Source organism: Myripristis murdjan, chromosome 24 (genome assembly GCF_902150065.1).
Source record: "Myripristis murdjan chromosome 24, fMyrMur1.1, whole genome shotgun sequence".
Lineage (NCBI taxonomy): Eukaryota > Metazoa > Chordata > Actinopteri > Holocentriformes > Holocentridae > Myripristis > Myripristis murdjan.
In genome coordinates, this window is record NC_044003.1 from 3,844,953 (window position 1) to 3,857,690 (window position 12,738).

General features: G+C 43.7%; 1 protein-coding gene across 2 annotated transcripts in view; it reads left to right on the forward strand.

The window, feature by feature from the left end:
* The window catches only part of rad51b (RAD51 paralog B), a 77,422-nt gene extending 65,017 nt beyond the window's left edge, over positions 1-12,405 (forward strand). Inside the window, exons 10-11 of one of the 2 annotated variants that reach the window (XM_030047935.1) lie at positions 11,486-11,636; positions 11,966-12,405. In XM_030047935.1, the coding sequence (XP_029903795.1) occupies positions 11,486-11,601 (116 nt within the window). In that variant the 3' untranslated portion in view covers positions 11,602-11,636; positions 11,966-12,405. The other variant, XM_030047934.1, reaches the window with a different exon arrangement.
* Positions 12,406-12,738: the final 333 nt, after the last annotated feature.

Here is a 12,738-nt window from a genome sequence, read left to right on the forward strand (position 1 = left end):
CAAAAGCCGAATTTCCTAGGAGAGCAGGGGTCAAAGCCACAGCTGCAGAGATATCTTTGAGCACAGACGAGCTGGTGAAATGAAAGGCATCAGATTATAAACTACTACAAAAACAGAAGTGTGAACAGACGGGGAATTATGCAGCGCCGCGTTATCGCCGCGAAGAAAACTATCTAGTCATAACATGTGTGGCGTGACGACTGAAACCAAGCGTTTCCTGGGAGCAGCTGAGACAAATCCTTTATAGAGGAGTTTACTGTAGTCTGTGCATGCTGTGTGTGTGTGTGAGTGTGTGTGTGTGTGTGTGTGACTGCTTACGTCTGCTTACAGTTGGAAGGTTTTATAGCCGGGCTGTGTGACCTCTCACATGCTGCTCGACTCTTACCGTGGTGTGAGAGTTCAGCGGTGTGAAGGAGTGTTTTTCCTCCATCGCACATCGCTGGCTACCTCTCTGCCCTGTCTCGCTCCAGCTGCTGCTCAGTATTCCCACCACACATCCACTTACAATAGTGTGTGTGTGTGTGTGTGTGTGTGTGTGTGTGCGCATGAGAGAATCTCCATGACGTGAAGGGGCAGAGAAGCCGAGGTCTGCGTCGATAATAAACACAGAGAGCTGTTAAAGTAAAACATGTCAGCGAAGCCGAAATGAAGCCAGAGAGCGTCTTGACATTTTGTCAGTACACACACATAAATACATTTGTGAGGAGGATATAATACTAGAGTGTGATAGCACATGTGAGAGTGAAACCCCACACTGCAAAAACTCAAAATCTTACCAAGATTATTTGTCTTATTTCAAGTCAAAAATGTCTTATTTCTAGTCAAAATATCTCATTACACTTAAAATAAGACATGATCACCTCAGAAGTAACTTGTTTTCTTGTTTCAAGTGAAAATTTGCTTGTTTCATTGGCAAAATTTGTTTCTTGTTTCTAGCTAATTTTTACTTATTTCAAGTGAATTTTCACTTTTTCCACTGGCAAATTTTGCCAATGAAACAAGCAAATTTTCACTTGTTTCAAGCAAATTTTCACTTGAAACAAGAGACAGTTGTCCAAAAACAAGTTACTTCTGAGGTGATCATGTCTTATTTTAAGTGTAATGAGACATTTTGACTAGAAATAAGACAAATAATCTTGGTAAGATTTTGCGTTTTTGCAGTGTGAGGAGGATATAATACTAGAGTGTGATAGCACATGTGAGAGTGAAACCCCAGTCCTTTTTTTTTTTTTTTTTTTTTTTTTCATTCCAAGCCTCAGCGACTCTCCATCCCAGCTGCAGCCCACCCGCCCGCCCGCCCCCCCCACGGCCGCTACGAGCCCCGGCACGTCCCGCTCACGCACCGACTGCCAGGGGCATCACGTGCATGTAATTACTAATAACCAAAGCAGTAAAAGAAAAATAAATGTGCCACCTACACCGTGAATATGACTCACACCTGGATGCAGGCCAGCAGCCGGCTGAAGCCAGTTTATAGAGAACCGTGTTAAAATCCATCATGTGGGCCCGGTCCCAGCACAGGTCGGGCTGTGAGCAGTGAGATGTGAGGCGCTGCGGTCACGGAGAGAGGGAAAAAAGTGTGTGAAAGGCAGTTTGGGTGTTTTTTTTTTTATTATTATCATTCTTATTCAATTTTAATGCTCCCAGGCTTGCGTGCTTGTGGTCAAAAATGTTAGACAAAATTAAATCAACAAGAACTTGCACATTGATTTGATTCAACAAGGACTCGCTTTTATTTCCACACAAAAGTGACAACAGTAGTATAACTGTAAAAAAAACGTACTTTAAAAGCATTTTGGGTGAGTTTTTTCATTTCTAACTCAAATTGAGTGCTTCCGTTTTCTTTTATTCACTGACTGACTTTCACGACAAAACCCTGTTGAAGAAAATAAAAAAAAAAAATCAAGTTATTCCTGTAAAATTTTCTTTCTGAGAGGCAAATCTGACATTTATTTACATACAAAAGTGACAAAAGTATGTAAACTAAAAAAAAAAAAAAAAGTGCACAACTGTTAACATTTCAGTCGGTAGACCATTCGCTCTTCCAGAAATCTGCTTTGTGCCTTTGTGAGATTTTCTTTCACTGCAAAAACGCAAAATCTTACCAAGATTATTTGTCTTATTTCTAGTCAAAATATCTCTTTACACTTAAAATAAGACATGATCACCTCAGAAGTAAATTGTTTGTAGACAATTTTCACTTGTTTCAAGTGAAAATTCACTTGAAACAAGTGAAAATTTGCTTGTTTCATTGGCAAAATTTGCCAGTGGAAAAAGTGAAAATTCACTTGAAATAAGTGAAAATTAGCTAGAAACAAGAAACAAATTTTGCCAATGAAACAAGCAAATTTTCACTTGAAACAAGAGACAATTGTCTAAAACCAATTTACTTCTGAGGTGATCATGTCTTATTTTAAGTGTAATGAGATATTTTGACTAGAAATAAGACAAATAATCTTGGTAAGATTTTGAGTTTTTGCAGTGTTGCTGGAAGTGGCATCAGGCTGCGGCTCCAGCCCTGCAGGACCGATGACGAAGACTCTGAATGTGTGTCGGCTCAAAACCAAACATCTTCATCACCCAACTGTCAAACAAAACCATACTGGTGATCTCCTCAGCTGCCCGGTTATATAAGGAGGGAATTACACAACATGGCGTTTTGTCCACTCCATATTTAGTCACACTGTTTGGGGCAGAGGAAATGAAGCATCTGTGAATCAGCGCTGTATCATTTTGGCTCAATCAGTCGGGGCTGCAGTTCAGATCCGATGAGCGGGGTCACGCCGAGCTGCCGCCTGCTTTGGCATGCGACGATAACATCTGCTCATCGCCGTGACCGTGACTCCGTATGCAGAGCAGCGGGTGACGGAGAGGGTTCATGTCAGAACGCTGCTGTTAGCTAACACCTCAGAGTGACACACAGCGAGTACATCAGTGAGATTTAGCTTTTATTCCTATTTCACCGATTTCCTTTTTCCCTAGAATTACCTTAGAAAAATGTTCTACCTCAGACAAAGTGCATATGAGAGTGAGGAGAAAGAGTGAGGGAAAGATGAGTGGGATGAAGAAGAAACTCTGAAACTGCATTTTCTCAGGAAGTTGGACATGAGGTGACTCCACTTGACCGCCACCATGAAGCATTTGGGGTTTAAATGCCTTGCTCAAGGGAACTTCAGGCTTAGGTGTTGCTCAGTCATGCCCGCTTGCCCACATTTTTCCTGCCAGTTCAGGAGATTGAGCCTTTCGTTCCCAAGCCTGACCTCTGACCCCGAGGCCACGGCTGCCCGTCAGGAGCGGTGATGGGTCTCGGTGTCGGACCAGCGACACGTCGACATGCTCTGTGGAGGCGCCGGGGATCAAACCGGGAACCCTCCGGTGAGCCATGCTGGTTTTGTGAAGGTGGCCTCTCTCCAGTGGGGCTGATGAGCTTTCCTTCCAGGCAGAAGGTCCTCATGAAGCTGTTTTTCTTCTTGTTGACAGCCTTCAGTCACAGCTGTGCCTCATGTGGCCACATGACTGTGATCAGGGAGAATCCCCACTTCTGCTTTCTGTAAAGCACGGCGTGACACACATCTGAAACACGTTCTATAAACAGAGTTGTTTTGATATTAAAGAAAGACAGAAACTACTCCACCTCCGTGAGCCGAGCTGAGAAATGACACATCAGCCGTTGATCCAGCTGATGCAATACGCAACATTTTTGACATTAAAATAACAAATCAACATGATGTATTACCAATCTGACTGTGGCCCCGAGTGCCTGCATCTTCCTAACAACAGAGAAAAGCATCAAAGCATCAAGAAATGCAAGTGCACTGAAGCTAAATGTGCGACACTCATCCAGCCTCCGTCCTGCCAAAGCTGCCTGACGTCGTCCTGGAGAGAGTCCCGAGCGGACGTGACATCGCCGCATAGTCACAAAAACAAGAACCTGGCGTCTTGCAGAGTGGGAGTTTGCTTATTTCACACTCCTTTCTTGTCTCTTTTCCTCATTTAGAAATGAGTAATGTCCTCCATGGATTCGTGGAACGGAGCTTCAGAACTTTTAAGCAGAAATGTTTTCATTCGCCTCTCCAGCTGCTGTCAGCGAGGCTCCCCGTACAGCCAGCTCAGGCCTTTCACTGCTTTCTGCCACCATGGAAGGCCAAGCATGTGGGGATGACCGTATATATATCAAATATTACTTTGTGTTTTCAAATTGTACCTGTCACTCATTGAGGCATTATCAGATAAATGTGTTATTCACATCTACGACGTATAGAAATAGAGGCAGAGCAATTCTTTTTTTTTTTTTTTTTTTCGTTTGAACTACTCACAATTTACTATTTACTTAAAACATTCGTGAACACTAGCCAGGTTTACATGCAGACTTTTTTTCATTCTGATTGAAATCATTCCGATTGAAGAGTTCAGGTCAACTGTTTACATGTGACGTGATCTATTCCGATCTGGTGTTTACATGTGATTCAAGATTCAAGATTCAAGGTTTATTTGTCACATGCATGAATGTACAGGTACAGCAGCAGTGAAATGTAATTGCAACAACTCCGGCACTGTGCAAGTAAAAAATAAAAATAAAATAAAAATAAAAATACAAATAATAATAATAACGGTAATAATAATAAAAAATAAAAGAAAATAAGATAGAAATAAAGGTAAAATAGAAAGAATATATGACATTCCTATATACAATGAACGACTATATACAGTCTGCAACAATATACAAAAGGTAAAAAAAGTACAAAAAGTACAAATAAGTAGAGGGTAAGTGCCACTACATTTAATCAGAACCGCCGTTTTACAGCTGTGTGTCACGCGCAGATCGATGAAAACATCACGTGATTGATCAAAGATGGAGGTCTATCGTCTGATCAGCACAGTAGTTGCGATTGTTTTGACACTTTTATTCAAGCAACAGCTTGATACTAAGGCGCTCCTACTGGAAGCACTGAAGAGGAGAAGGCGTACAGAAGAGGGCCTTTTTGTTGGTGCTTTGCGATGTTTGCCCGTGCTGCCCCCTCCGAAGACCATCTCATAATGAAGACCAGCTCATAATGAACATAATAACATGTCTATCCGACTGGTATTAGTTTGGCGAACTTACCAGAAATGCTAGCTTCAGGATCATCATGGGGACGGTTCATAAGAGAACTCTCCCCATCACACGACTCCTCCTCAAAACCCACATCCACTCCATTGTCAGCGACGTTTGCCAATGGTCGTCCTCCCATAATTTCGTCCATCGGCTCGTAAAACGGAAAGTTTGCGGGGTCATATCCACTTTTGTTGTTGTGCTGTTTAGCCTTGTAGTAGCCGGTCTTCAGAGTTTTCCAGCGGTTTCTAATTTGTTCGACGTTTCGGTCGATGCCGGCTTCGCTGAGTTTTTCGTGGACTTTTTTTAAACAGTTCACAATTTCTTGTTTTGCTACCGTCTAAGCGTGCGATAATGTTCAGATCTTTGAGAGTTTGGATTAAAAAATAAAGTCTCCGCCGCAGACCAGTGTTCTGTGTGTACTGCTTGGAAGCCGCCATATTTTCAAGTGAGGAAACGTCACTGCGCATTTACGTCAAGACAGAGCATGCGCAGAAAGAACGCAGCCTGACAACTTTCCGTTTCACCGTTTACATGATAAAATTTTACTTTTGATCGGTTTGGGAAAAGGAATATTCTACCCCTGTGAAACCGAATGAAATTCCATTCGGTTTAGGCCTGTTTATTCTAATTGATGTGTTTATATGGAACATTTTTATTCGGTTTGGGCTTCTAACCCGATTCTATTTGGAATATTAGGCTCCATGTAAACCCAGCTACTGGCACTGATTTTATACCTTAGCCAGGCCAGATCCAAGTGTGACTAAAAGAGTGGCAGGACCAGGACTACACTTCAGCCTGAAGGCGGAAAAATGTCTATTTTCATTTTAATTTCTTGTGTATATGAGCAGCAGTTCTCAGAGCCGGGGTTCCTCTGTGCCCAGCGCTGCCCAAGTCCTCGTGTTCGAGGCTTGTAGATAAACATGAAACAAAAGGCCTCGGTCGACTCAGTGTTTCCAGCAGGGCCGGGAGGGGAGGGGGAGCTGGGCGAGGGATGGGTCCCGAACCTCACCACACCACAGAGCAGTGTAAAGCAGCAGAGAGAGACCCCGGATCGCAGGCGTACACACACTCTCACACACACATGCTGACACACACTGACTCATTATTAGCAATAAGCAGCAGAATCTGGAAGCCTTTAGCTGCCGCGGCGGCGCAGCCAGCAGAGAGCAGGCTCCCATGACCGAGCTGCTGCGGGACGGGTCTGCGTGCAGAGCGGTAATGGGGCTCCTCTCCTCTGTAATTTGGCAGTTTGATTTGATTATTGGTGAGGTTTGTGTTGGGCCGGGGCCTGCGAGAGAAGGGGGCTAATTAGGACCATTATGTAAGACTTCAAACAGGCCTGGACACAGCCGTGGGCCGGCCCTGGGATGTGGGGGTGTTGATTGTAAGGCACTCTCACCCTGACTCCACCGCTCCGTCTTCCCATAACTCAGACCAACCAAACTATTCCCATAAAGCCTTTGGACTGACCCTTTTTTAAGACCCCAGCTCTTCCCCTTGGCAGTGATTTATTTACACATTTACTGATGATAAAAAAAAAAAAAACACTGAAAAATAGAGACAATACAATCTGAGTCTTCACTAAAAACCATAACATGTATCTGTAAAGTCCTGAGTTCAGATCTAGTCTTGGAGCTTTGCTTTGCTTGTTATCCCTTTCTGTCCTAATGTTTCTCATCCCTTTCAACTATAAGCTGTCAAATAAAAGCAAAAATACCACAAAAAAAAACAAGCCCCCTCTTAGGACTCCCCTATGCCCAAGGGTCTGTCTGTAATAGCATCCTGCTCCGAGGGAAGCCCAGAAAAGGGTCGATCCAGTGTTTAAAGAGAGCCGTCAGTAAAGGAAAGGGCATATTTTTGATTCCTGCAAGGCTTGAATCAAAACCGAGCGCTCCTTACTTTGTCTGCTCGGCTTTGGTGGACACTGATGATGACGCTAACTACACAAACTAACCCATCTGCCGCTATTTATTCCAGTGAAACATTAAACACATCACCACCTGTACGGCAGATGATATTTAGACGCCAGGTGATATTTAGAAGACCTGATGTAAAAGCTTTCATGAGGTGCCTACAGGTTTGTGTTAGCACAACATGGCGTTTTTAAAGGAAAGTGTCGTAGAGTATTGGTTTAATTGTCGGGCTTTGAACACGGCAGCCGCACGAACCCCCTCCACGTTCTCCAGCGGCTCGGCGGGGATGTGCGAAGAAACAAATTTCTAATTACATTGGAATGAAGAGCTGTAAAACACGGGCCGCTGGTTTGGCCCCGGTCCAGCCGGAGGGCCCCCAGCGTTACTTAATCCAGCGGCAGGTTTCACAGAGGTGCTCATTTCGAGACGGGCTTTATCTTCTTCCCCCCGTCCCCGCTGTCTCCGTCTGAGGGCTGGAAATCAAAGGCGCGCGGGCCGGGGGGCTCGATACAAGACCCAGGTTCCTGTTTCCCATCCAGGATCACTGACATGGACTTGCCCTATCACTCATCTCTCACCCCTCCCACACACACACAGACACAGCGACACATACATCCATGTACACACACACACACACACTCTCACAAAGTCCCAAGCACTGTGAATGCCTTTCTCTTTCCTCCTAATACTCCCCTGCTTCCTCTCAGTGCCTCGTCAAGGAAAAGAGAGGATCCGTTTCCCCCGCCGCTCGCTGTTATTCTTTGCGGTGCCTCGTTTCAGGGGCGGAAAATCATTTCGGCTTGTTTGGCCTCTGATGAATTTGAGGAAGTCGCTGTGTTGTCGGTTATGAGCAAATCCCCCATAACTACTGTTTTGACTCATCCGCGGGGTTAGTCAGTGCAGCGTGAAAAAACCCCACGGCGAGTCGAGTGTGTTTGGAGAGCAGCGGCGGCGGCGTGTTTCTCGCTGTGCGGCTCTAATAACCGGGCACTGAAATGGAACATTAATTTCACATGAAGGTTTAGCGCGCTGCTGGAGAATAGGCCACTTCCTGTACACAGAGTCCTTCCCGCTGTTTGGGTACGATGTGACGTTTTGTTTGGAAACGGGGGCTGAAAAATTGAGGGTTGAAACGTGCAGGACTGTCAGGACCATGTGGCTGCGACGGCCTGTTTACTGTTTGCTTGTTTTAGACGGGGCGTGTATTTGTAGGGCAGAAAGGGCCAGGGTTGAAGCCCAGAGGTTGTGTGTGTGTGTGTGTGTGTGTGTGTGTGTGCACTGTACGATGGAGTAGTGTGTGGGTCAGGGGTCGGGTTTTTGTGGCTCGAGTCAGGAGCATATGGTGATGATGTCATGGAAACTAATGTTGTGGACGGAGTAAATAAACGGCTCCGGAAGCCTGAGACTTGAGTCTTCCCTTATCACTCTCCTGAACGGCCTCTTCCTCCCTCGTTCCTCCAGCCTCCTCAGAGACCAACCAAACTGCCATTTCGTCCGACATTAGAACTGACTGAGAAGCACGAAGGTGTTTCAAGGAAATTATCTTTGCTCGGCCAAGTCACCCCCCGAGGGCTGACCTGGAATAACTTCTCCAACCTTTCACGTATTTACTGAACAATGGAGAAGTTGGAAAAAACTGACCTTAGCTTAACTTGTAGAAAAAAAATCCAGGGGATGTCAGGTCTTATCAGAGCCAGAGAAGAGAGTTCACCAGCGAGGCTGAAGGATATATCCTTATCATTACCTAGATATGAACATTTGTGACCTTTATATCTCAGAAGGAAACTATATGGATGATATCAAACACAGGGTTAGTCTAAGACAGTGACAGTGATCTAATAAAAAAAACAAAAACAAAAAAAAAAACTGAAGTAGCTGCATTTTCTACATCAGTTGGTATTATTACACTGTTGTTGTTTTTTTTGAAGAATTCTTCATTTTCACTGTTGCAGAACTTCAAATTCCAAGTAAGTGTGAACAGATAGTCATGAATAGTTGTTATTTTATATGGACATTTAGTTTAGTTTAGTTTAGTTTAGTTTATTAGTTTATTATGTCGTGGACAGTCCCAATTAATTAACTGCAATTCAATGACAGTAAAAAGGGCAGCTTTAGCCAGATGACAGTAGGCACCCTAAAAAACAACCAAAAACAACAACAATATATTACAGCACACTGATTAAAAAGAGAGGGTTAAGACAGCTAAGAGGCAAGATAAATCAGTAAAGATGAGAGAGAACAGTCAAACATGCAGAGACAGCACATGAAAACATACAAAAGCAGCACATACAACATACCAGAAATCACACAATACATCAGCACATACAACACATTCAGGGATGCAGACAGACATCACGTATAGACAGGCAGCATGATCATGACGCAAATAACACCCAGCCATATGTTAGTGTGTGCAAGTATGATTGTTGACAAGCCATGTTTTTAATTTGGCTGTAAAAGTGCAGTATGTATGTATGTCTTTAATATGGATGGGAAGTGAGTTCCAGGTTTGTTTTGCTTTAACAGAAAATGATAACTGACCAAATGTACTTCTCCTGAATGGGACTGATAAGTCACCACGCGTACTGCTTCTAGTGATCTGACCAGTGTTATTTAGTCTGCAATAAAGATTTATATATATAAAGTGTCACTATTGAGGTATTTGGCATAAATATGGAGGTATGAACTTTTGTCCGTATGGTGCAGCCGTACCACCGGCCTCAGTTAACGCCCTCTTCCACCTCAGTCACCAAACTACGTCTTTAGAACAGGAGGATTTCCAAACGCCGCTTGGTTCCTCGCCAAACTGAGCCTTACACTTTGGCAACTTCTGCAGGGTGGATTTTTTTTTTTTTTATGAAAGGTCTTTTCTAGTTATAATGAGGTGAAATTTTGTAATGGATCTTTGGCTGCACCGAGCGCAACAAACGCTGCGTTAGAAACCACTGCTTTAACTGGCTCAGGGCAAAATTACCCCTTTTCCCATGTTTCTTTATACATATTTATATCTATATTTTGCTCCACAGCACTTAAGCAGTCAGTCGCATCAAACCTTGATTAAACCTTCACCCCCTAAGCGTTCCCCTCATGAATGATGAGCCGTGATTCAGCTGTCTGGGGACGTCCTGCGAACAGGTGGAGGCCGAGGCTCAGCCCTCAGACTTAAAATCTTCTGGGATGTTTATTGTCCTTCTTCCTTTTCAGATTGACTTCAGCCCAACAGGCTTTTGTTCTCAAGACAATTGGCCGTGATTTTTGCCCAGTTATGAAGAGAGATGATCTTCCAGATTAAGTTTTATTGTTATTAAAACCCAGATGTGGGTCGTGTGAATCAGGCCCCCGGCGCGGGACACGTGTTTGATGAGTCATGATGGGATTTCACAGCTGAATCTGCCTTGCAGCCCTTATCCACAATTATTACTGCAAGTAAACATATTTAGACTTTTACCAGTTTCCAGCTCATCACAGAATCATATCAACAGCTTCATGAAAGTGGAAGCATGCCTTACTCAGTGCTAATAGAGCAAAATGTATAAAAGTGTTTTGGTTATAATTTACAAAGAATTTCATTCCAAAATGAGACGTGAGAAAACGAGACATCCTCCATCTGATGCAACACATCTCTCTCAGTGACTGCTGGCGTGAAGACATGAAAGCAGAAGTGTTATCCGGTGACCTTTGCTAATAAACATGTGGAGCAGTGAATATGAGATACATTATTTATGAGAAAGATACATTGTTTTATTATGCGTCCCTTCTCACGCCGCTTCATGTTTTCCAAACGTCAGATTCAGGCTGGAAGTGATCCGCAGCCGGCCTTTGTTTTCAGACCCGCTCTCTCCGCCTTCCCTTCCCCTTGAGGAATCGATATGGATTATGGCAAAACAAATAGATGTTATAAAAATACCTCTGATGACGTCGGTAGCTATGGAAGTAATCCGTCCCCTATTTTTCTTCAGCTGGTTTTGTTTTACACAGTCTGCTTTGGACCAACATTTTTGTAAATGTTTACCTCAAACAAGAGCCCACAGAGTGTCGGCCTCCACGATGAGGGCGTGGGGAGTGCCGTCGCTTCCAGTTACACTTCAGGCTTTTAGCTGACGCTCTTTCTTCAGGGCGGTTTACAGCGAGCGATCAGGCGGGGGGCCGGCGTCTCGCTCAAGGACGCCGGGGCCGGACGCTCGGCTGCTGCAGGGAGAAACCTGCCGCTTTCTCCACCGGCGAGGCCGTCCCATAAAACCTGATTGCTTTCATTGTACAGTTGTAGAAGTTTAACGGGCGTCGTGGGCGCTCTGACGGGACGGCGAGCTGCTGATGGACACGCCGGCTGTCTGTCCTGCTCACAGCGGCAAAACACACACAACTGTTCAGTGGAAATCTGTGTCAAGTGATACACCACACATCTTTAAAGCAACCTTGATCAGTGGCGGTGTGTTTTACTCCTGTGTGTGTGTGTGTGTGTGTGTGTGTTTTCTAGGAAACGACAGTCAGGACACCTTGTACGAGGGCACAGACTCCGGCCTGCAGCCAATCAGAGTGCGGACGGGATTCAACTACAACCTGACCAAATCCACGGACCAGACGCTCCCCTGACTCTGCAAGGCGTGTGTGTGTGCACAGAACAAAATGTATGTAACGTTACGTGTGTGTGTGTGTGTGTGTGTGTGTGTGTGTGTGTGTGTGTGTGTGTGTGTGGTGGTGATACGTGCCTGGATCAGGATTACATTTGTTGATGTTGTAAACGATGATGATGATGACTCATCTCAGTTGGTTTGATCAGGGATCGCCCCTCACCCCTCCTCCATTTTTACAATTCGGCCTCGTGTCATTTTACACTTTAAATAAACATCAGTGACTTCTTAACTGCAGATGAGACAAACACGCAACAATAACAAATTAAAAAAAAAAAAAGAAAGAAAGAAAATTAGAAACACCTCAGTTGTTTTCCTTGTTACAGTCGCCACAGAGGCCATGATATGAAACCAGATTCAGCAGCATCGAGTTAGACGCAGACTTCAGGATCAACACTGATTGTGTGTCGGCGTCAGACAACACGGGTTTGGAAGACAGACGTTTTTATTAAAATTTTTGAAACTGAACTTGCCAATATTTTCTGTAAATACGTTCTTAATTTTTTCCATTTTTGTGCCAAAAAAGTTGTTTCATTCGTCCCCAGAGGTTTGATCATGGTAAGCCCACGTCTCCTGCACGTTTCAGAGAGATTTACGTTTCCTGGCCAGCAAACATCAAGTTAAGCTCCATCCTCTGCACACAGTGGACTGTACACACTGCAAAAACTCAAAATCTTACCAAGATTATTTGTCTTATTTCAAGTCAAAAATGTCTTATTCCTAGTCAAAATATCTCATTACACTTAAAATAAGACATGATCACCTCAGAAGTAACTTGTTTTTAAACAATTGTCTCTTGTTTCAAGTGAAAATTTGCTTGTTTCATTGGCAAAATTTGTTTCTTGTTTCTAGCTAATTTTCACTTGTTTCAAGTGAATTTTCACTTTTTCCACTGGCAAATTTTGCCAATGAAACAAGCAAATTTTCACTTGTTTCAAGTGGATTTTCACTTGAAACAAGAGACAATTGTCTAAAAACAAGTTACTTCTGAGGTGATCATGTCTTATTTTAAGTGTAATGAGATATTTTGACTAGAAATAAGACATTTTTGACTTGAAATAAGACAAATAATCTTGGAAAGTTTTTGCGTTTTTGCAGT